This window comes from Spea bombifrons, chromosome 1, assembly GCF_027358695.1.
Source record: "Spea bombifrons isolate aSpeBom1 chromosome 1, aSpeBom1.2.pri, whole genome shotgun sequence".
NCBI classification, from domain to species: Eukaryota; Metazoa; Chordata; class Amphibia; order Anura; family Pelobatidae; genus Spea; species Spea bombifrons.
Genome location: NC_071087.1, coordinates 86185085 through 86211365, shown reverse-complemented (window position 1 = coordinate 86211365; position 26281 = coordinate 86185085). Strand labels below are relative to the sequence as shown.

General features: G+C 36.3%; 1 protein-coding gene across 1 annotated transcript in view; it reads right to left on the bottom strand.

Annotated features, from left to right (window-relative positions):
* Positions 1-5939: 5939 nt before the first annotated feature.
* The window catches only part of DGKQ (diacylglycerol kinase theta), a 65023-nt gene continuing 44681 nt past the window's right edge, over positions 5940-26281 (bottom strand). The window contains exons 14-23 of the mRNA XM_053465803.1: positions 24876-24914; positions 23654-23769; positions 19945-20096; positions 16661-16809; positions 14948-15129; positions 9520-9620; positions 8762-8908; positions 7776-7887; positions 7292-7444; positions 5940-6827 (exon numbers count right to left, since the gene is read on the bottom strand). Of these exons, the coding sequence (XP_053321778.1) occupies positions 6726-6827; positions 7292-7444; positions 7776-7887; positions 8762-8908; positions 9520-9620; positions 14948-15129; positions 16661-16809; positions 19945-20096; positions 23654-23769; positions 24876-24914 (1253 nt within the window). The 3' untranslated portion in view covers positions 5940-6725. The remainder of the gene's footprint in view (positions 6828-7291; positions 7445-7775; positions 7888-8761; positions 8909-9519; positions 9621-14947; positions 15130-16660; positions 16810-19944; positions 20097-23653; positions 23770-24875; positions 24915-26281) is intronic.

The following is a 26281-nucleotide window of genomic DNA, read 5'->3' as shown; positions in this document are numbered from 1 at the left end:
ACATGACGGCATCCCTGCGCTCGGCCTCAATAGCCGGCGCGTAGTGATTAGAGAGATTGGTGGCTTCGTGGGAACCTCCGGCTTGGTAAGTACCCGGCGTATTTTTTGGGGTTAAAAAGTCGTCTTATACGCCGGAATATACGGTATGTTCAGTGATGATCTATTCCACATATCTTATTGCATGCGACTTTTGCACATCTTCCAACCCCACTCACCTTTGAAACATGCCATTGTAGAAACATATTGGCTTACAGCACTGTTGTTTTAGAGGCTAATGTAACATATCACCATCTAGGTCTTACTACTATGGTAGTTGGACTACACTGAATCGCTTAGATCACCATCATCTATGAGGTAAGCTCTCTTAAGATTTAAATTTCGAGTGTAATACATTTTACAATGTATTTTGCATATCTCCCTGTTGAGAACTATTCAAGATTTTTATCATGTTAAGTATCAAACCCAGAATAAACAATTCATGTGCTACATTTTCCTATGCTTTTTTCTAAAGCTGTGCTGTGTTTCGCATTTTCTAGAACGGTTTGTTATATCTCTTTCTAGTATTAATCTATATATTAATGAATCTGTTGTGGAATTAACCTAATATGATTCAAAATGTAATTTGTTCTCCTAAGTAACAGATTCAAGCACACCCAAAGATTCTAATAATTTAGTTGTGCTTTTTAAAATAAGGTAATTATACTATATACTGATTTAAGGACATATATATACTGATTTAAGGACATAGAACACGCACCGTTGCTAATTGATCCAATAATTGCAATGTTTCAGGTTTGGGTTTTTTTTTAGCATCGGAAGAGAATATATATTTCTTTAATCCACATTTACACACAAATACAGATCCAGAATCAGTGCAAATTAAACATTTTTAAATGACAATACATTGCCGTCTTGCAAAATATATACATACTTTCTTTTGAGTACTATAACACAACTGCTTTTTAAATACAAAAAAAATGTACAATTCAATAACAATCAAAAATCATACGTTACACCAGCACAGTGGTTTGCAAGTTAGACAATTAGAATCAAGTTAACAGCGACAAAACCCTGTTTATAAGATTGAGCCACAAGTAAACACAATTGTGGTGCATATTCAAATGCACGTGATATTTAATAAAGACACAAAGGCATAAAGACACAATATCCATGTTTACGGAGACCACTTTGGCACAAAGTATGGACAGGAAAATGGAAAGTGTCCAAAACAACATGGTTTGCTTCTGTTAACCTCTTGGCAGTTACTGAGAATTATTGGATTGCCTCATATATTATTATACCAGTGTATTTATATAGCAGTCAGTAAGGCAAATTCACCCTGCCCTCCCAATAAAATAAAATAATTACAAATGAAGAAAAAAAGCTATACATTGCCATTATTGCTTCAATGGCCTCTTATGCATTTTGAAGTCCAAAACAGATTGTGCCACCACCTTAGAAGATATACCTCTCTGATTGCATATTTAAGTTATTGATATGCTGACAATATAACCTGGCATCCAAATAGGCTGATGAAAGAAAGAAGAAAAAAAAAATAATAATAATAAAAAAAATTATATATATATATATATATATATATATATATATATATATATATATATATATACACACCGTATATATATATAAATAAGAAAATATTGGGAAGAACCCTAGGAACCTTTTTTATGTAGAGAGTGCCTGGGGAGGAAGAGGTTTTCCTCAAATCAACACTACTTGAGGTGTCTAAATATATATATATGTCTCAGGTACATCTTTAATACCTATTTTTTTTTACTCCGATATTTAATATGAAGTGGATTACATTATTAACAAAAATGGGGTGGGCAGCACTGCAAGGAAATTATTTCCTTCCCATGTTTCTTTTTCCTACACTATTCCTTTCTCTGACCGAGATTTACTGGCTAATCACCTAAGTGTCAACCTCCATTTATGCTCTGTTAATAATAGTTTGCAACCCATAAAATAAAAAAATAAAAATAAACAACAATAAAAGTTGTAAGTCACCAAAATGTTGGATACTGATTTAAATAACATAAAACCATTGCAGACAAGCAATATCAGCAAAGAGTATTCTGTCCCCAACTAACAATCATAAAAATAGTATGGAAGAAATGTAGTATTATGAAGGCACATTGGATTAACCCTTCTGGTACAGGATAGCATGCAATGCAAGACAGCTTTTCACCTGGCACAAAAAAATGGGTTAATATCCTAATACAAAGAATTAGATAGAAATTAGGGTTAAACAAGCAACAATCTTATTAGGTTAAAAAAAAACAAAAATTTTTTTCACTTCCTCTGTCCAATTACTTATTGTAAGCAGTCTGTGGTATGAAATATTTATTGTTGTTATAAATTTATACTGCATGCCAGAAAATGGTTTTCACTAAGAATCAAACCTGGGTAATTTGTGATTAAGAAAATAAAATAACCATGATCTAGGAATTATCATTTACATATCTTTCACAATAACAAACTAATCTTGTAAATATATTTGGTTTTACAAATAAATATACAATTTACATATCTTAAAATCTTGCATTTGTGTGCCAATGAGTATATAGATATATTACACATCACTGATAACATGCTATTATATCAGTCACAAAATATCACAGTATTACATAGCTTATTCAGTTTCGTAATATGTTTTTTTCCCCCGGTTGTATATTCCTTTTATATTTTTGGCAGTACATGTTTAAGAAAATAAGTGGCTGTCCAGAGCGGGACTAAGCCTGGCCGGGCCTAGTGCTGAGATGATGAGCAATAATTGCAACTCAATGTGTAACCTTGCCTTACAGTAGAGGGCCATAAGGGTCCTTTTGGAGAGGTTGGCTCCGCCAGTATTTCTGAAACTGTCATACTTTTATCAAAGTTTGGGGCATTTAGGGGTAGAGTTACTGAACTGTGAAAAATATGAGAGTAAAAGCTCATTCTGGACCTTGGGCCTTCAGCTAATCATCAACTACCGCACTTCCTATTGCTCTGTGTCAGTGTGAAATGTAGGATTTCATCAAGTCACGGGTAACTTTTCCTGAAAGTGTATTCCACATAGTTTGGGAGCTATGTCTTATGTTTGGTTCTTGAATCACCTAAAAGAATGCCACTCTGCAGTGTGTGTTATCAAGAAATACAAGTCTTTAGTATAGTTTGTAAACCAATTTAATATTATCTATATAACACTTAGAGCAGCCATCTTAAAGTGGCATTGCTTGTTTTTTTTTTTTTTACTCATAAGAAATTGATCAAGTAAGCCTTCCTTATATTAAAAGTAAGGTTTGTAAAAGTGTTTCCTGAAGAGGTTCAAAAGAAAAAGTGTCCTTAACTTGCATGCTCATGCTGGTACTGACTGCCGCCTGTGGTCTGGCCGTCACTACAGAAGCCTGTAGTCTCAGACCGTACAGGAGCCAGCTGTGTACTGCAAGAACGCCCGGTTCACTAGCTTTATTCTTGCAAAACGAAGTAAGGTTTCTCAGGACTCAAAAAAAAGTTTAATGTCATTCTAACTACCCGTCACAAAGGCCATAAAGGGAAGACTAAAGTTGAAAAGAAGGAAATTAAAGGTTTTGCCGCAAATGCCCCCATCAAATTTTCGGATGTAAAGCTTCTACACCCATGTACAAACTAAAAGCATTAGCAATCTATAATTTTGATAAATACTTCTAAAATCTGGGTAGGCTTAAAGTGCTCTTTTTTTTGTGCACCATTCTCCCCATGAAGTGGCTGTGTTTTGGGGCATTTGCAAAACCTGTTTTTCTTTGGCTACGGTTTGCACGCCGGCAATCAATGTGATCATTGTATAGCGGAGAAGGCATAACTATGTTTGGCCTATGCAAATCCACATGATTCTGTTACAATGCACAGTGTTGTGTTAACATACGTTACTCTTACGTGCAAACATAAACGTGACACACACTAGAAACCTGAACATCATATTTTTACAACACAAATCAGGAAAACCTCAGTGATTCACAGGGAACTACGATATTAAAAGGATAAAGAAAATAAGATACGCAACCAAAAACATTGTTGGACATTTCTACTTGCTGACTTCACTATGCATTCTAAAGGGTCAAATCCAATGACCTACTGCAGGGAAGGTCATACTTCTACTAAGCAAATCCATGGCAAAATGGAAAAGAAGTGGAAACATGGGGCAAGCTGGCTAAGTGGGCAGGAGGCCAATGTCTCAGGACAGGTACACTTCACTAAGCAAGGCTGGCCCTCTATGATCACATCTGGCTTGGCCCGGTCAGGGTGGTGAATGCTCAGGACAGATGTGACAGTGGTTGGCACCACACACATGCAATAGTGGAGAGTGCGAGTGAGCATGAAAGTGTTAAAGAGCTGATACAGAGAAGGGGGTCCTTAGCTGTACTATCATTCTAGCCAAAGCCTACCCTACCTTTAGTTTTTGTGTCCTTATCTCAAAATTCGTCATTCTCCCTCCAACGTTTCTTCTTATAAATCTCTTTACCGTCTCCTAAATATTAAATGTCTATTGAGTGAAAGAAAGAAAATAAAAACTACTAGGATTCAGATATTACTGTTTTTTTTCTCCCCATTGGCACAATCATGAACTACAAAATAATTAATCCAGTTCCATAATCCTGATACCCAGTTGCCCTCAATGAACACCAAAGAGCTGCCAAATCTAAATGTTTCTGTCAGTTATTTTGGTAGCAATAAAGGCGCTGTTCCACCTACTTTCCTGGATTTAGTACCAAATGCAACATTTTTGGCAATATTTTTCATGTGATAGGGCAGCAAACACTGGCCGCTGCTATAGAAACTGAAAAACGCTTCTGAAGAGTGTTTTTTCTAAATAAACCTTCAGGAAAAAAATGAAATAACTGAAATTGGTATTTTGTTAACTGGAACAGCGCCTTTACAGTAAGTCCCAAGCATCTCAAAGATCTCCTATTTTATAAATTAAAAACAACCTATTTCTTACATTATTTATACGCTGTGCAAATTTTCCAAACTTGGGTACAAACACAACAACAAACCTAACAACAAAGACATGTAGCCATGAGGTTACCTGGTGTTTATAAAAGTAACATTATATGTACTTAGCAGCAGAATTATTAGCAATTCCTTAATATTCTTAAAGGATTCTCCATGCAACTCTATAACTTTATAATATATATACAAGTTTACACCTATAAAGCAGTATAGAACCTTTTCCACATAATAGTAATAAACGCCAACTGCTTGTTCAAATTTCATACCCAAAAGGGTACGTATCACACGATGCTCTCTGGCAACTACCGTACTTTGACAGTAAATGAGGGTCTGCCGGTTGGCTGGCACGGATTTAATGATCGGATAAGCTTGGCTGCTGTTGAATCAATGAAAGTTCCAGGATGCTGGCACAGAGAAAGTCTTAAAGTCTGTAGCTGGTTAACTGGGATGGCTGCAAATCACATCTAGTGGGTGGTCAAGTACAGTGGGTGGTCTGTGTTCAGCTTGTTTTGAGGCTTGCATGCAAATCAACCTGGTTGCGCATTATGTATAAAGAACATTTATGTGTTTTAAAGGAAGAGCAGTCTGTATGGATAGTTCATAGGTTGCTATGGTGATTGCACCGGTTTCACCACTAGAATCTTTACACATAGCCCCCATAGTATTATATTATATATATTATATATATACACATGATTCTTCAAATCTTGTTAATATGGTGCCAGGCGACATTATTTCGGTAAAGCTGATCTAATTCTGTAAAACAACCAAGAATCGCTTTTAATCATGCACTCCTTCTAGAAGTGGCAGTAACGACACAAATGAATAAGTAGCAATGTTCACAAACTCCGTTGTTACACAATACATTGACAGTCAGACATGTTAGCCATTAAGAAATCACACCTGGATGCCTTAAAACGGTTAGGACCCATCTAACTGGGTATTTGTAAAGTAAAAAAAAAAAGAGAAAAAAAAGCTGTCAGAAACCCCTCTTACAATAAAAATAAATACGCAAAGTATTTCATTTAAACTTTGAAACTAAGCTCCTGAACACCTGTGGCATAGTGTTAGTTCACCCCTTTCATAATCTGTTGCCTTGTACCAATAAGCTTTTGAGAACACAAAATGTTGAGTTGTTCAGAAGACACTCTACGTCAAATAAGTATAAAAAAATTATATATTTTCGAAAAAATATAGTGTTCTGCATCCTGTATATATTAAACTAATACACGTCATTTAGAAAGTTGTATATTGCCGACACAAACAACAACAACCCGACAGTAGTTCCCCTCAAATTCCACGCACAGTCTCACTTGGCAACTTTACTACCAAGCTAAAAAACAAAAATAAAAAAAAAGTTATAACTTAACATTGATACTTAATCTATACTCTGCTAAACGTCTAACAAGTCTATGTTTGCTATTAACACATGAGCGGACAGGTTATTTTATTCACAGGTTAAGAAGGAAGATAGAATTGTCTCAAGATATACAGACGGGACAGCCCTGCTTACGTCATACATGAAAACATTCAAGGCAAAACTGTTACCGGAAGCCGATCTATATTAAAGCTGAGCTTTGCGCGCTAGCTTTACAGAAGCAATGGAGTTAAAGAGAGCGGAAGAAGTCTTTGCTCCCAGCAGCTCTCCAACAAGACGCGCCAGGCAGACAGTTCATTTTCTGGCTGTTCCCACGTCTTATTGTAAGGTTACCGAGGTCCTCCTCATGGATCATCTGTTCTTAGCTCCCGTTTTCATTACTGGTAACGTATTCTACTTTTGCGTCTTTTGAGCTTGATGCGGTTTTCTTTTGTTTCTGTTTAGACTTCTTCAGCATATGAACCTTGATAAACATATTTAGACTGGATGTTAATACTTGAAAACAGGTAAAGCTGTTTTATACATTCGCCTAGCATTCATATACCTTGCAGAAATGTAACATATGCCTTGTACACCTTTAGCTAATTTAGATCATATTTAAATGTGTTCTGCATAATGATACAGAGCCCAACACAGTTGTCTCCTGAAGAGAGAAATTAGAGGGACACTCCAACTACGTTATGCAGCTCCATAACCTCCTTACGTTTTCATGGTATCCTTCTTGGAAATGAATCAACCATATGCATGTGCCTCTTTCTCCACCCCCAGCTATTTGTCATGCAGGAGATGTGTTCTCCTTGTGGTGATGTATTAACATTCAATGTTCAGACCCCCATGCTTATACGCAGAAAGTGCTCCCATTGACTTCAAGCAGGGAGCTCTCCTGCCACTGGTTGGTTGGTTGGTGTGACTTATTGAGTATCATACCTTCGGTCCTGCGGCAGAAATAATGATCTGCCCTGGTGGCTGGATCCAGGGCTCACCATCAACTTGGACAGGTATAGGCTTTAGAAGTGTTACACGGAAGTACGAACCCTGGGCTATCCGTATGCCTGAACGCAGACCTCCTTGTACCTGGCCCTGTAGGAAGAAGTACAATACTGTTCATGCGGCTGTCTGTAACATTGGTTATACATATACAGCGGCGGAGATCTGTGGCACTGGAGTGTCAAACCAGCATGGCTGCACGTCTGTCAAATCAATGCGTATATGTTTGCAGGCAGACACATAATCTGCATAATCTTTAAGTGTTTGCAGACATGGACATAATCACCATTGCACGTTACATTAATTATATAGTGGCAATACTGTGACACCGTACACAGGGGTACGGAGCAAACTTAAGGGCGGTTTAAACTAACAGAAATAGATATAAATGGCCTGTCCGGTAGTCTGGAACACTTAGACTCACCATGTGCACCACACCAGTAACTCCTACAACTTCAAGCAATCCATCATCAATTCTTGGTTTATCATATCGATTGTCATTTTCAGAGCCCCAGAGATCAGCTCCTGATCCCCAGCTAGGAAGAAAAAAAAGTAGGTTTACTCATCACATAAGGCATTGCAATCCACAAAATAGTGTTTCTTAATGACAAATTAGCGTTTTCTTAATCACTTGCCAGAAAAAAATATAAGATAAAAAAAATATATATATACACACACCGGTATATATATATATATATATATATATATATATATATATATATATATATATCTTAATTGCCAGTGCTAGTTTCTACCTTAGGTATAGCAAGTGGGACATTTAGCAGCCTGCCCTTGATTATGTATCCATGAGTAGACAAAGTATTATGTGAATTGTCAGAAAGTTTACCACACACAGCTTTCACAGGTAACTTATCAATATGTAAATTTCATGTACACACAACTGGTTGATGAAACCAACAAAGGGATAATGTCACATTATTTCACAGGCCAGTTAATGGTATGACATTTATGAATAGAAACGATCTCTCATTAACATACGTTTCCTTTAGGAAAATCACTTAAAGATTAAACACCTTATCGATGGTTAGGTCTCATGAGCAAAACCACACACCAAATTTCAATGTTTCTGCCCTTTTAATTGTCAACATAGCATATTATTATGATTATTTATTGTTTTATATAGGGCCATCATACTCCATAGCACTTTACAATGGGTAGACCGGACATAACAAGTAGTATATAATTTAATAGTTTCACTTACAGAAACAACAGGTGAGGCGGATCTAAAGCTAGACAGAAGACACTCCAAAGGATATCAATAAAATGGAAGGCTTCCATTATAACTGACTTAATCTTATTGAAACTAGAGCTTCCACAATGAAATAACACAAATTCAACGCACTGCAGTTATTTTTTAGCCTCATGGGCCTCGTGCCTTGAATTACTTACCTGGGAATATTAAGAAAAATAAGACCCTCTATGTTGGGTAAATCCACTTCTTGTTGATCAACCTGAAGTTTTAAATCCTTATGCAAATTTCTGTTGTGGCTTAACTTCTGCAAGCCAGCTTTTACATAAACACCCTTGTTGTGGAACCTTTGAAAAAAAAATCGAATATATTAAATATTTATTAAAATAAGTCTATAGCGTATCAAAAACAAAAGAACAAGCGTGTTAACCCCTTAATGACAAAGCCCGTACATGTACAGCTCAAAATGCTCAAAATGGATTGTTTTCAATGGGTTTAGGGACCGCCCATTGTCCTTAAGGGGTTAAGCATCTGTTTCACATTCCTTCACTTCTCCAATTAACGTGAAATCACTTAATATTGCATAATTGTTGGGAATAAACCTTGTAACTGTAAAAATATACAGTATGTGGACATCAGTTATTATTTACGCGGAAGTTGCAGGAGAGGGTGTAGGACAGCTGAAATTTCATCTCACTGACCACCACTGCACAAGAATAGTTTTGATGGCCCTTACTGACTGATCTATGCATTAAGCAGATCAGCCCACGTTATGGAGAAGTTTCCCAGGGAGGGTCCTTTATGATACAGACCATACGGACTATATGCACATGCACACAGAAGCACTTCTGATCTAAGTCTTCAAAATGTCCTTTTTTATTAATATTACGTGAATGAAGCAATGCGGCTTTTACAAACTACACTTAAAACAATAACGTATTATTTGTACGTTTTTTACCTGCTGTTAAATTTTCCTGGCTCAATCTCCCGGGCTTGATGAAAATCCAAACTCAGTTCAGCATCAATTCCGATACCACAATAGTTGTTCATCTGAACAATCTAGGGGGAAAAAAAAGTTTTGAATTGTTCATATTAAAATCTGAGCCATTGTACAGCAGTGCAGAATATAATGATATATAAATAAATAAGCATAAATAAATATATGCTATATAAATAAATAAGCTATGAGCTAATCAAGCAACAACTCACCATGAATATAAAAAATGGGATTACAGCTTGAGGCATAAACAATATAATAGAAGGGAAAAGGGCCTGGGGTATTCAGCTCTAGTGTAAATTATATTTCATGTCAACTGTATATGAACGGTTTTACATATATATTTATTTCAACTTATCCTAAATAGCACACTAGAGGGCACTATTGCTCTTTTGAGACAGGAGCACTTACTGGACTAGTTTTTACATCAAGCATTAGTAATCTCCTATCCATGATGTTCATTTATATTCCCTGGGGTATGTATAATAAGGACAATTTACAAATATCAACCATATGAAATGTAATAAAATCATTTCATTTTTTAAAATGTATTTTTACTATAATAAAATTTACAACATATAAATACAAAAGGGACACTTAGGGGAGCCTGGCTAAGGATCTCATGCCAATGTTTTTCAGCGATTCATGATACACTGTGACTCCTCTTTTCATAGACAAAAAAAAAAAAAAAAAAATTATATATATATATATATCACAATAAGTAGATCTACTTTAATAAGATAGTTTTATAGCATAATGCAGAAGTGAATAATGTTCCTCAATAGCCATGCAGTAAAGATGCTAGCAATGAATTTGAATTTGCATCTTAATCCAATTTCCGTTACAAAAATAGTTTTTACTATTCTGTTATATTCCCTACTCCTTCCATACATTTTGGAAGAGAAAGGGTACACATACTCTTTTCATTTATTCCACAAACAGACTATGTTTACATGTTGCTACAACAACCCAACAGACATAATTAAGGGTTTAAGATAAAGCAAAGGGAAAAAAAAAACACTTCAAAATATGTGCTGCCTTAATATGATAAAAAATCCCCCTTTGATTATTTTGTTTTGCTGGATCAGGCAGAAATGATTACATAGTTACATAGACTGAAAAAAGACATGTGTCCATCAAGTTCAGCCTTTCCCATATCTGTTATTTGCTGTTGATCCAAAAGAAGGCAAATAAAAAATCCAGTTTGTGGCTCTTTCCAATTTTGCAACAAACTAGGAACAAAAATTCCTTCTTGACCCCGGAATGGCAGTCAGATCTCACCTTGGATCAAGAAGCTGTTTCCCCATAATTTAAAAATTACAGCCCTGAATATTATGTTTTTGCAAGTATCCAGTTGCAGTTTAAATGTCTGTACAGACTCTGAAATAACTACCCCTGCAGGCAGAGAATTCCACATCCTTATTGTCCTAACTGTAAAAAAAAAAAAAAAAAAAAAAAAACTTTCCTTTGCCTTGGACTAAATCCCCTTTCTTCCAGTCTAAACGCGTGACCACGTGTCCTATGCATAGTCCTGTTTATGAACAGATTTACACACAATGGTCTGTATTGGCCCCGAATTTAACAGCCACATTAAAAAAAGGAGACATTAAAACTGTATAAGCGACCTTCTTATATGCTCTATGTGTATATGTACGTATATGCAGTGTATACGTATGTGTATATGTGTAGTGTATACGCTCTGTTATAACTGAGTTATACCTGCTGATGGTACTTCATTCAGAAAAATAAATGGCGAGACATAACTTTATAACTATTATGTACTGAAATAGAAATGAGCATGAGTTATGATCACCAGAATCAAAACATGTCAATGTAAAGGCCTGTAATTGTTTGGATTTATATCAATGCTGAAATCCTAGCATAAGTGTGATGTCTCACTATGAGATAATTCTATATCAAGCCTGGCAGTGCTTCCCACAGGTAATTATAGGCATCTGTGAATAACAGAAATACACTGTAATTACGGCAGTTATTAAGGTAAAATGTATTTAACGGGGATAGAATTGCAATTTTAAGGCAACCAAATTAACCAAATAGCGTTCACAATCACTCTTTAGCATCTGCCAAGGAAAATTGATGTAGAGCATATTTACCTAACATAAGGTAATCACGGCAATATCAAAATTGCATCTTTGGCAAGTAAGACCAGAGAAGCAATGTCAGTCATATGATAATTGTATGGATTTCTGATCATATTAAAACAGTAATTTGGCAATTGCATTCCTGGAACAAAGATTCTTCTGTTATATGCTTTTTTTTCCTTCACCATCATCACACAGCTCTGTTTTTATGTGTGGGAGAGAAAAGACTACATGGGACAATTGGTTCTTTTCTGCCATCACTAGCTATGTATTTTCGCAATGCATAATCCTAGAAAAGCATTAAGAGAAACAGAATATTGCTGGGTGCTAGTACATGTGCTAAACCCCTTGGCAATCAGGGGGGTCACAAACAGATGTTTAGTAAACTATATGGACAACGGAATGGGGATACACCTGTTAATTATTTAATTCGGGTGTTTCAATCAGACCTATTGCCACAGGTGTATAAAATCAAGCACCTAGCCATGAAGGCTGCGTTTAAAGAAAGAAGGGTCGTTCTGAAGAGCTCAGTGAATTCAGGCGTGGTACTGTCATAGGATGCCACCTTTGCATTAAGTCAGATAAGTGGAATATCTAACAATTTCATCCCTGCTTGATATTCCGCGGTGAACTGTAGGAGGTATTATTGGAAGGTGGAAGCGTTTAGGAACAGCAGCAACTTAGCCATAAAGCAGAAGACCATGTAAAGTCACAGATCTGGGTCACCGAGTGCTAAAGGCATAAAAAAGTCACCAATGCTGAAGACTTTTAAACTTCCACAGGCATTAATACCAGCACAAAAACTGTGGGGTGGGAGTTTCATGGAATGGATTTCCATGACAAGCAGCTGCATGCATGCCTCACATCACCAAGTCTAATGCCAAGCGTTGGATCGAGTGGTGTGTAGCACGCCGCCGCTGGACTCTGGAGGAATGGAAACGCGTTCTGTGGAGTGACGAATCACGCTTCTCTGTTTGGCAGTCTGATCAGTGAGTCTGCTTGACTGCATTGTGCCATCAGGGAAGTTTGATAGAGGAGGTATAATGGTATGAAGCTGTCTTTCAGGGGTTGAGCTAGGCACCTTACTTCCAGTGAAGGGGAATCCTAATGCTTAAGCATACAAAGAGATTTTGGACAATGCTATGCTTTGTGGAAAGCCCTTTTCTAGTCCAGCATCACAGTGCCCCAGTGCACAAAGCAAGGTCTATAAAGACATAGTTGGATGACAGGCCAACACAAAGCCCTAAGCCCAACCACCTTTGGTATGAACTGGAACGGAGATTGCAAGCCAGGCCTTCTCGACCAACAGTAGTGCCTGACCTCACAAATGCTCAACTGGATGAATGGGCAAAAATTCACACATGAACTCTCCAAAAGAAGGGGGGAAAGAAGGGATGTTCAATTGTCCCAATAATTTTGTCCATGTAGTGTACAAATCATGTGAATGTCAGCCAGTTCAACTCCAATTCATTAAAAAATAGCAAAGCTGTTCTGTATTCCAAACTTGCCTACAGTTGTGTAAAAAAGAAAGTACATCGTCTTTGAATTCTATGATTTTACATATCAGTACATAATAAGAAATCATCTGTTCCTTAGAAGTCCTGTGTGAAAAACTAAGTACACCCTTACTGCTTCCCTAGGAATTAAGACGCTAAGCAGCATCCAGGTGCTGCTAATCAAATGCCCTTGATCATTAATTGATCAGCAAGTGTGACCACCTCCTATAAAAGCCAAGGTTTTAGCAATTTGCTGGTCTGGAGCATTTAGGTGTGTCAAAATGGAAAAGTCGTGTGTGAAGTACATCTTATTCTTCAATAGCTTGTAGAACTACATTTAGCAGCAATAACGTAGAGGAATTTTGGCCCACTCTTCTTTACAAGGTTGCTTCAGTTTATTGAGGTTTGCAGGCATTTGTTTATGGACAGCTCTGTTAATGCACATCATTTCAATCAGGTTAAGGTCTGGGCTTTGACTTTATTTTTTTTTTCCAGCAATTCTGTTGTAGATTTGCCAGTGTGTTTAGGATCCTTGTCCTGTTGCATGACCCAATTTTGAGCAAGCTTTAGCTGTTGGACAGATGGCCCTCACTCTAGAATACTTTGGTATACAGACGAGTTAATGGTGGACTCAATGACTGCAATGTCCCCAGGTCCTGTGGCTGCAAAACAAGCCCAAATTATCACCCCTCCACCACCGTGCTCGACAGTTGTTATGAGATGTCTGTGCTGATATGCTGCATTTGTTTTTGCTAATGTGGCGATCTGCAATACGGCAGAAGATCTCCATTTTGGTCTCCTCTGTCCAACGGACATTATTCCAGTGTTGTGGATTGTTCAGATGTCACTTTGCAAACCTAAGCCGTGCTGCCATAGAAGAGGAGGCTTTCTCCTGGCAACTCTTCGAAACAAACCATACTTGTTTAGTCTATTTCTAATTGTACTCTTATGAACTTTAACATTTAACATGCTAACTGGGGCCTGTAGAGTCTGAGATGTAACTCTTTTTGTAACTCAAATTTCTCTTTAGTATTTCATGGTCTGACCTTGGGGCGAAATTAGTGAAAGTCCACTCCTGGTAACTGTCTTGAATGTTTTCTCATTATATTATGATGGGCTTTAAATAGTTTGGCAATGTCCTTATAACCATTCCCAGATTGACGAGTAGTAACAATTGCTTCTCTAACACACCTGAATGCTCCAGAAGCTCCTTTGCATCTTAATCCCTATGAAAGCAGTAAAGGTTTACCTCTCCGTTTTGGCTTTATTTTTGTTGAATAAATCATGTCATGTCAATATGTCATGTGTTGTTGTGTTGTTGTTTGTATTCACCTGATTTCTAGACCTGCTAAAGGAACAGATGATTGTTATTATGTCCCAATATGTAAAACCACAGAATTCAAAGAGGATGTCTTTTTCCCACACTGTAGCTAGCTCGTGACCTCAGGGGGCAGTCAAATGCTTATCTAACAAAAACACTTAGAGTTAGATATGGTACAACTAATATAGAGAACCAAACTCAGGTGACTGCTACACAAGAGCATTTATAGCTTGAAGCCAATCCAGGCTCTGGAGAATGCAAGTTCGATCCATACAATATGTCTGAATGAATTAAACTGACCCACAAAAACTGTATTACAAGATGTAATATAAAAAATGGCAACGTAAGAATTTAACCGAATTTTCCCAAAAAGTGACATATTTTTAAGCGTATTTTCAAAATATAAATGTGAATCCATTGATATATTTAATACTATATCACAATCTAAGTATACATATAAAAGGGGCTACCTTAGGCGGCTCAGGTTCTGAGATGCCATTTTCCATTGAGTCAACAACCTCTTGAGCATCTAGAAGTATGGTCCAACGATCCATTAGAACATTTTCTGCTTCATCCACAGAAATAAGTACGGAATATGGATCCTCCCCGCTGTAACCAGCTCCCCATCGAAGCACTCTTCCCAGGTCATTTCCTGAATTAAAGAAAGGAATCATTATCTCATTACATCATTAAATATACACAAGTATAATAAAGAAGATATAATTCTCAAGGTTTTAGATTACACTAACATAATAAATATATGTAGCTGAACCAACAGCACTGTCTCTTAGTTGCATTACATAAATTAACTCAGGTCAAGCTACCCCATTCAACTAAGGCTTGAGTTGTGAATTAAGTTCCAGATTAAAATAATTGACTTAACATTAAATTGCATAACGGCACTTGACTAATCATGAACAGCATCTTGTCAATTTACAAAAACAAAGGTTGCTGTCGAGTTGGACACCAAGAATGTGGTATTGGATGTGGTTAGTGTTGCCGGTGTGTGTTGATCATAAAGCTAGTTGCAGGGATGTTGTAACATTGGCTAAGTCTCAATAGAACGACATTCAGAATAACCTGATAATTGCCAGGACAGTACATTGGGAACATAGGCCTTTGTTAAGATGAATGTCTTTTGTTATGCTGTCTGCTCTACAAGAGATTGTACCTCAGAGTTAACAAGTCTTAGACTCTGAAGAACATATTACGTTAAAATATTTTGATCAACAGGGACATTAGGGTCAATCCAGATTCCTAATCAATATATTTTAGTTGATTGTCAGGCAGCGGGTGAGTTGGCCATCATGCAGCCCTTCTGAGTTTAACGGTGTTCTGGGTCAGCTTGCCTTTGCTTGTGTAGTTGGGTTTACTTTCTTGAGTTGAAGGTCTTTTTTTTTAACTTGACTGACAATGCATCTCTAATGTATTACTGCATTTAAAAGCAACTTTAAAAGGATGTTAAAAACCAGGACAAGCTGAAAATGCATCCATAGTTGTATTCACTGAAGAAAATTTGGTTCAATATTTACAAAATGCAGATATTTATGGTCTCTCATTTCATTTTTTAGCGGCAGAAACCAATGAATACATATGTGGTTATGTATATATATAGAGTAGTGTTACTTCCATTACAACCAATAGAATAGTCCTGCAGAATGGAACATTCTTTAATTTGCTATCGTGATAACACTTTTCAATCTAGAATCACTTTTTATATGCGACTCCTGTGAAATTCTGCTATAACTGAATTCCTTCTAAAACTAGAATGTAGAAGTGCACAGCATAAAATGGCGAAGGCATTACACTACATTGAGTGGTACATCACAATCCAAAAACCTGTGTATGGCGTAAAGACTGTGTACTGTGCTTTAGAACAGTTTTAAGGATATCACTATCATGTTCACTTACATTTCTTTCTTGTTTTTGACTCTTTACCCAACTACTGCGAGGTTATAGATAGAGGTTACAACGTATAGATACTTGTAAAATGTACAGCTAGTATTGTTCTTATTTTGTTGGTCTTGGCACTTGCAGACAATCATGATAGAACCTTAACAAGCAACAATTTTCACTTTGCATGTCAAATATACCTTATGTTGCATTGGAACCTTTTAAATGACATATAGAATATGAAAACATTAACCTTCTTCTAAGTTACAGAGTTGTATTCATGAGTTTACCTGTTCCCAGTGGCAGGACAGCTATAGACGGCTCTGTGCACACTAACTTGTGCCGTATCTCCTCTAATGCACCAAGAACCCATCCAACTGTCCCATCGCCGCCGCACACAAGCACTCGAAAGTAAGGGACCTGAGCGAATGTATGGAATCTAAAATGAGTACAAGGAAACCAAGTTTACTGGAAGGATATATCACAGTTTAAGCAAACAGGTGGATCGTGCATTTTAAAGGTAGCTTTAACTTCATGTTAAAGAGTGTTAATATCAGACTACGTTAAACTTAATTAGTTCTGACTTGTTCATTTGTTTTTCAATATAGTATCTTTTTACTCATGTGAACCTCATATGTCATGACACAGAATTAGCAGCCATCCTGCAAATCTTAATTCTTCCTCCATGATCCAACAGTTCTTGCCACTGATTGGCTGCTTGAAGCTGTCAATCAGTGGCAGGGAAGTACTTCCACTGACCTCAAGATTGTAAGCTTGCAAGCGGGGCTCTCTCCACCTAATGTATCGGTTTGTCTTAGTCTGTCAATTCTCGTCTTGTCATTCCCCTTGAATATACTGGTATGTATTGTATTAAACGCTGCGCAAACTGCTGGCGCTATTTAAATAAAAGATAATAATAATAAATCAAAAGGGGTAAACGCAATATAAATTGTGTAATACACTTTTGCACTGAAACCAAAAAAGTGAATGTAGTAATTGAAACTTTACTTTCAGGAAATTTAAAGCTGCAATTTAATTGTCTCAGCAATGTATCAGATTATGAGGCTGATTTATGAACTATGAAATAAGTTCTAGCATGCCACAGAATGTATGGAATATTAAGGTCTGTCTGGGACCATATTAATATTCATCTGCCTTGGGGCCTTCAAATGGAAATCCCTGATGTAAAACATAAAGGAATCTTCTTTTTTTAGCAGCAATTTTCCTTAAACATTTTCATTTCACCCACACACTTGCTGACTCATCAAATTTAATGGAAAACGAAGTCCTTCCCATGTCGATCATCCACCTAGTAGCCATGGAAACAGTGAACAAAAAAACATTCCACCGGAGCCCTGTAATGTACCTGCAGCCTGACCCCCTCCTCTCTATGTTATAAAAGAAGGGAGCTTTAAAGAGCTGACGTGTTTGCCAACTAACTAAAAAAAGTTGACAGCGAATAGAGACAGCTCATTAGTTAGACTTCTTATTCATTGTTCTATGCATTTCAAGCTATTATTACATTTCATCTGTTTAGGAACATTTAACAAAGTTTTTAGACTAATTTTATTATAAGACAAAAATGCAGTTTTTAAACGATGATATGCATGAATGAAAAAAACTATCCAATGCCTAAAAGTAATGCCCCCCCTACTTACTAAATCAACCATTTAACCAAATTGATAACTGAGTTCAATTATCACTAGACACACCTAGGCATAATTACTGTTGAATCTAAGAGCTATTTTACCTACTATGGTGAATTTAACCCTTTTATCAGAAAATGTCTCAGAAATATGTAATCACACAAACATTTGCCTCCTTTGTATTTTTTAGGATATGCTTAAATTGTCATGTGACACCAAATTAGTACCGAGGATTTTTCCATTGAGACTAAAACGTTTTCTGAATTATTTAAATTTGATTAAACCTACAGAGGAAAGAATAAAATGCCTTGTTAGGGTTTATTTGCTTAACATGCTAGAGAGGATAATCAACGATTAGTCTACGTGGAGCAGCACATTTACAGTTCCACTTATGTTCTAGTCAGTATGACTGTATTCAATATTAATGTGTTGGTATAAGCAGCCAGGCAGAAAATGGGGTAATGTAAATAAAAATACTTAAAAATGTAATCTTAGTGCATACATAACAAACACAAAAAAATATGAATGCAAATGCTATACAAATGATATTGCGTTACAACGCATTTCGCCATAACAGCGTCTTCAGGTCACTAGCAAATAACATTATTTAACCCTGTAGTAAGAAGGAGGAAGATCTTATAGTAGTTTGTGAAAGCTAGTGATGTTCTTATTTTAATGAAGTTCCCCGGGGCACACCAGGTTGCTTTGTTACTCTTGAAATAAGGCAATACTATATCAATACATTGAATCTACCTTTAGCATCACCATACCCCCCCAGTTGGACATGGAATAAAGTAAGCATACATCTATTTTAAGTCTCTACTCAATGTTTCTGGATTTATCAACGGGAGACAAACTATCATGAAAGTTCTTTATCATTTTAGAGATAACAATATGATACCTTGAGAGAGTATACACACCTGCATTCAACACTATGCGTTAAAATGGGATCTCTGCTACATTTTAAAACCTATACATGTCTGAGGTGTCCCTGTTGTACTTTAAAGTTGACATGCCGAAAAACAATCACCTTCCCATTGACATCATTATATATTGTCTTCCACCTTATTCTTTCGAAAAATAAATGAAAGTGTGTTACTTTTTTGGCAGTGAAATCTCACTACCATGTATTTACATTTTGAAGCGAGTTTTCTTTCCTTTTCTTAATAGCCCCCCTATCTCCTTCTCTTCCTCCTTCTTACCACAGGGTTAAATAATCCAATCTGCTAGTTTCTTCTGAAATTTACAGTGAAATACCTCAGGTGAGTAGCACCACATGTTCTTAATAAAATTACACAATAGGTGCCTCATTAACTAGCAATGTCATTTGTATAGCATTTGTATTATTTTTTATGATGTTTGTTATGTATGCACATTCTTAAGTATTTTTATTTATATTACCCTGTTTCTCTATGACTGATTTAAGCTCTCACACCGACACATTAACATTGTTACCAAGCGAAACCATTGCTGTCCTATCTCCCTCCCCCCTCTACTGGCGCAGACCAACATTAAGTACCGAATGACTGTATTCCTTTGCAGAAAATAAAAGTAAAAAAACTAAACAAAAACTTACATGCTACCTAATAATAAATAATTTACTCACGAATCACACAATCATTATCTGATGAAAAACGTCAACTACTAGACAGTAGAGGGCCTTTAAGTGTAACTGGACATTTACATTTAATGGTTTAGTTGATTTCAAAATATAAACTCGTAATCCTGATTGTGTGAGAAGAAAATAAGAAGAACCTCTTTGGACTTTAGAGGCCCACAGTTGACAATGGAGAACTTTGCCCACACAAAATCCCTATTTTCCAAATTTTTAACAAACCTTTTACACAAGATCCTTTTTTGAAATGTAAATATAGAACATTATTAAAAACTCAGTGTAAATAAATGTTAGTTGAACACAAAAAACCTACCCAGGCAGGGGACCCCCATTTGTTAATTCGAAAACTTGGTGTGGATTCAATAATTTACGGAAACTGTAGAGAAGATCACGGCCTTTAAGCCCTCCGCTTTTGGGATTCACAAACACGAGAAGAGGACAAGAGCTCTGGGGTAATTTTTCATGCTGCAAACAAACAAAACCATATTAGATAAACCAAAAACTTAAAATTGTATAGTTATATTTTTTGTAAAAAAATACGTGATATGCGTTTATCTTCTCTAAAAACTTACCTAGAACTGCTTCCTGTACTCGTAAGCCATATTTAATTAATAAAAAAAAACAGAAACATGTAGAGATGTAAACTTTGTAGTTTTTATTGTTATTCCTATGGATTATGTTAAATGTACTAATTCTAAGGTACACATCACAGCTAAGGGGATACACTATTATTTTAACTGCATAGATATACCATATGCAGTTAACGCTTACCAACTTGGCTCTGCAAACATAGAAACAAAACAATTAAATTAAGACAAAATAATAAAAAAAGTTATTTTTAGTGTAGTATATACCTACTTATAAAACATGAAAATTTAGAATCCAATTTCTTCAAATTTATATCACAATAAAAAAATAGAAAGAAACAGTAATAAGCCAGGGTGTGGTTAATACAGGGTTTCCCACTACAGGTGAATCCCTTATTTTTATGGGAACTTAAACATTTATTTTTATTTTTTGCATCAGATTAAAAAAAAAAAATTCAAATATATTTTAAATATTTAATTAATAATATTTAAATATTTAATTTAATGTTTTCAGGCAGCCAAAGATTAGCCATTTGTATGTGTTCTAGCTCTGCTAGCTAAGCTCAATCTACTAGACAAACATCCCTTATTGTACTGCCTGTGGTAAACTATAGAATGGCTAAGTAATAATCACCCAGCCGCAACACTCTGACTAATGAAAGTCTGGGGGGTGGACTTCATTAGCGTTACCATAAAGAGTCAGTTCAGTGTAGTGTTTGATCTGAGAAGATTACTGAAAATATCACATGACTTACATCAGTAGCAGCTTCAAGGGCTGCATACAAAGGGATTTTATTGGAACAAAATTAGATGAAACAAGGTTTTTGCCAGTTACTAACATACATTACAGCATTGTATTGTATACTCAAGGAGATTTTTCCCATTTCAATACAACTACATGTAGTTAGTTATAACTATAATTAAAAGAATTACTATGCAGGCTGTGCATTTTATGGTGACATTGTTATGCTCTTAGGTATACAGTGTATCTGTCATTGCTAACATTAGATTGGCAAACAACATGATGGCAGAATGGTGACGCACGCCAGCACAAGATTACAAAAGCAGAAATCACAAACACTATTGTGATGGCCGTGAAGCACTGTATCAGCATTATTTTGACTACTAGAAAGGCATGAAGATACTGCCCAGAAGGATCACTTTTAGTCAGACAGTACTCTTACCCAGCCTCATAATTATATATTTATAATTTGTCGGCGGGTGGAGCGTGAGCTCTTTTGCACTCATCCACAGTGCTCACCACAGAATGTGTGTAGCCTATACAACAATGTGAATAGTTTTTATCAGACCCTAACCATGACTTCACAGATGGTAAGGTTTAGCTTTAAAAGTAAAACCATTATTAGAAAGTCTACAATTGTAGAAGTCTACAATAAGAAAATGTATCCTTGAGCAATGAAAGGTTGTGAAATGGTAAAAAGAGGCAATAAGAATGACAGAGAACCCTTCCTTGTTTATCCATGCACCCTTACCATCCATAACCCTTCTACATCTATAAATGAGACCTGGGTAAGAAGGTAACAGATCACCATCTATACTTTACACTACATATAAAGATGACATATATATACACATACATAGATGTGTATATATATACCTATATATATGTGTATTTGTCATCTTTATATATATATATATATATATATATATATATATATATATATATATATATATATATACACATACACATACATATACACATATACACATATACACATACATATACATGGATGAAATTGCATTCTTACAAGTGTTTCCTTCTTTTCTGGTCAATGGAGATTCCCTAAATATATATTTTTTAATTCAACAATTATGTCAAATAATTAAATTCATTATAGCTATCCCTTTAATAAAACTGAAGTCCCTTCAGCCACCCCATGATCATGTGCTCCCAATGCCAGTGCATGCATGCTGAAGTCAATAATGTTTGGAATATGGGGCACAAAATAATATCCACATATTTATTTAACCCACTCCACTGAAAAAAATGGCACAGATGTTAAAGGGTGTTTATAAAAACTGTGACTTGTGTTCTGGAAAACACAGTGACTATAACTTTCTTTATAAATATCTTATAATGTGTCATTAGCCTTTGTAATGCACAGCTGCAACTTAAATAAGCAACATGAAATTGTTGGGAGCATTGTGCATCAATTAATGTTACCATTGAGTTATTAACTCCAGCTAAACCAGTTAATCTCTGTAATTATGTTAATTGTAGGGCTTTCAAAGACAAAAAATGTAGCATAATCTAAGTAAAGAATAAAAAGGTATAGTTTTCATTTAAACGATTAATTTGTTTTATTGAGTAAGCAATCCCATTGCTATTTACGGAATCAGGTAGGGAGGCCGTTTTATCTTCCGGATGAACGTTTTTGGTAATATGTTTAAAGGTCTCAAATGACTTGCCTCGGTAATAGAGGACTGGGAATTGGGATCAATTACACTATTCATAGATTGCATCTGAAGTCCATGTCTCTTTTTTCTTTCATGCTCGTCTACTTCGTAAAACATAGTGTACTTCATAATACAAACTATAGTATTAGTTGCTCCATATTTGCTCAGCATCAAGCCCAACATGTTTTTTCTCTCTCCTAAAAGCCAAATGTACCTGATGCACTTCCCTCATCATGTGAAGCAGTAGATGGTACTCTGAGTCAAAGGTCATAGAGGAAAACAGTTTTCCTATTTTCCTCTTCTAGAGCCACACTCCTCAAGTGACCAAAGCATAATGAGGGCTAGACTTCCTTGCCCCCCCCAATGTGCACATTTTCAGGATCTCCTCAGATGAACACAGGTTGGACAATCAGTGCCCCTCAGAAATGTGTTCATTAAGGAGACACTTAAGTTAACGCGAGGGGGAAAAAGCCATAAAAATACAAAAACAGAGTCACGTCATGCTTAGGGCACGTCAACACATATCTCAAGGATATAAAAACCACTAGACATTACTGTTTTATCTAAAGGTCAAATTATCTAATACGCACAATATGCAAAAGGCAACAGCCTGAAATTTAGATAACAATGCTAGTGGGAAAAACTCTGAATTCAATTATTTCAGTTTTGCACGTAGCATGACAACAACCTAAAATGTAACAATTACCTCAGAATATCTAGAAATACAATTTTGCATAATCCCAGGAAGGTCATGAAAATGTAACATCACATTACCCGGGGAATACTTCAATTATGCCTTATGCGTCTCAAAATTTTCCTCAATTAGGCCTTCTTTCATTTGTCATCATCAATTACAGTTAAGTATCACTAACATACACATTTTCTATAACATTTGAAAAAAAACAATCATAAAGACCAAATAATCACAGTAACCTGTTACATGAAGGTGTGTCAATGCACCACACTAACTGGGTTAATCATACCACAATCTGATGGCCATAGGAAATCTGCACTCACCATAATCTGAGGAATAATTACACCGGTAAGGGGCTTGTTGTTCACAGTGGTGTCTTTCACAAGCATAAATATTCTTTCTGCTTCAGAAAAACAGGAGATTTGCAGCACAACAGCACCTGGAAGAGAACCAGACATATTAAACAGATGGTAACGAGTGCATATTGGCAGCCAGATCCCAAGGCTCTGAGGGCTGCTACTCTCATAAGCAACAAGACCCATTTTCCAGGACAACCTCATTTGAGGACACAAAAAAGAACAATCCAGAATACGGGACATTACCAATTGCTGGGTAAATGACAGCTAAATACAGTTGTCAAACTTAGAAAACTACTGCATTTACTACAAAAATGCAAAACACAAAAAAAAGAACACAAAAATAGGTCAGCAGAGGGTTATGGGACTCGTACGCCAATAGATGTTCAGGATTTATCTTAACTATACAAATTATATAGGAGCACAAGCAAGTTTAGCCATTAAAACATGGCTGTTATATCAACAAATTATTCTGTAGCCCCTACTACAGAGAATAGTAGTCCACCATGGATAGAACCAATTGGATTGAACCAATAGTTCAAACAGTGGTCCTATTGTTAAAAAACAATTTAAATAATAATCACTTTAAATAACATGATTAGAGCTACAAATTGTAGCATCGTTGTTCAATTACTAGAGTTAAAAAATTAGACTTCTCCCCTGGCGGCTTCTTCCCTGGCAGCCTCTACTAAAACCAGAGTAGTGCCAATTGCAAGTATGCTAGTAAATCATCAGTGTGCAGATAGCATACTAGTGAGCATACACATATTTATCAATGGAAACTTAGCTTCCACTACCTATAATTCAAGTTATACGGAGCATGTGCAAGAAGCATATTGATGTATGCTTCCCTGCTTTCGTAGCTGAATGACTCTAATTTTCTAACTTTAATAACTACAAACATCTATCTGCATGCAGTAAAACATACTGGAGGTCATGCAAAATGAACTCAAATCTGTACCTAACATTACAAGTAGAGCTTGGAGGTCTCCTTTAACTCTCCTTATTAACTTATACTTTAACATATCAATACTAATGGTACTAAAGGTGAGGAATTAGTTAATGTGAGTGGGTAGCTTGTTCCAGAAAATATGACAGAACAAGAACAGAAAAGAAACTGCTACAGGGTGCTTTTCGAGTTGCCGAAGGCTAAGAGACTGAAAAGATTACTTAAAAAAAAAAAACTTACCTTGTGGAGAATATGTAGGAATCACAGAAACCAGATGTTCTGCAAGAAAATAATAAGGATAAGCTCAGAAATTTCTGTAGTTTTATCAGGGACTAAGCTAACAAGAAAAGGAACTTCTTATATTTCTCTATCAATATGTATTTTATGTAATTATGTTATTCTTAATGTAGTATTCTCCCTCTTTGTAATAGTACTATTAAATTTGTTCTATAAAAAAATAAAATTATAACTGTAGTGTAATGTTACCCAGTCACAAATAAACATGATCAAAATAAGAGTTCGGGGGAATCCAGGCATTTGCAGATCAGGGGTGTCAGTGGCGTTTTTGCCCCACCAAGAGGGACAGCAGTTTGCCCCTAATTTTAAGGAGGTGATCTTGCGGTAGTAATGTGGCAGCTCACATTGCAGGCAAACTGCATTAAGGACAGGTTCAGGCGTCACAGGGTAAATGTTTGTGAGCATGACTATGTGTGTGTGGGTATGTTAGTTTGTGTGACTGTATATTTGGGTATATTATTGTGTGTGACTGTGTGTCTGGGTATGTTAGCGTGTGTGAGTGACTGTGTGTGTCTCTGGGTATGTTAGTGTCAGTGTGCATGCGTCTGGTTGTGTTTGTGTTAGTATGTGCTAGTGTCTGTGTGTGCATGCTAGTGTGCCTAACTGGCTTAGTGTAAGTTTGTGTGTGTGTGTGCATGCGGGTATCCGGGTGTGTGGGTATGTTTGTGTGTGTGTCTGTGTGCATGTGAGTTACCGTGTATGGTTGTGTCAGGTCTGGGTGCGTTAGTGTTATTATCTGGTTATATTTGTGTGTGTTAGTGTGAGCGCCCCTCCTGAGATCAGGCTCTGAATCTGCCCCTGAATCCAGGGAGGAAAGTATAATAGTAGTCATTCACCCCCTCAACTCTCTGGAACACTTGCTAATGTTCCGTTGATGCACTGTCGCCTGTACTTTCTACTAGAGAATGACAATACATGAGCTGGGGAAGACGTAGCAGTGCGTGATTTGTAGGTATCTGTAGGAGATCTAGTAGAAAGGGAGATGGATCTTTTGCTTGCCTTGTAAAGTGTGACATCTGCTTGCCTTATGCAAACGTTCAGTAGATTGTGTGGGAGTCCACATTATCATTTCCGTCTTAGGTGTGCTATATCCAGAGCTGCTGTTGCAGTGTGTTACAATTCAAAGTACCCCAATTTTTGGCTCAAAGCCATCCACATTTCAGGTATATAAAATGTTATAAATTATGTTTATTAATAAAAATGTATTTTTAGTACATTTTTTCTCTCATTATTGCTTGAATTATAGACCACAGTATCTGCCTGTTTCTTATTCTGTCTAGAACAATCATTTAACCTCATTGTAGGACCGTACGGAGACAGAAAATTATATAATTTAAATGTAAAAACAA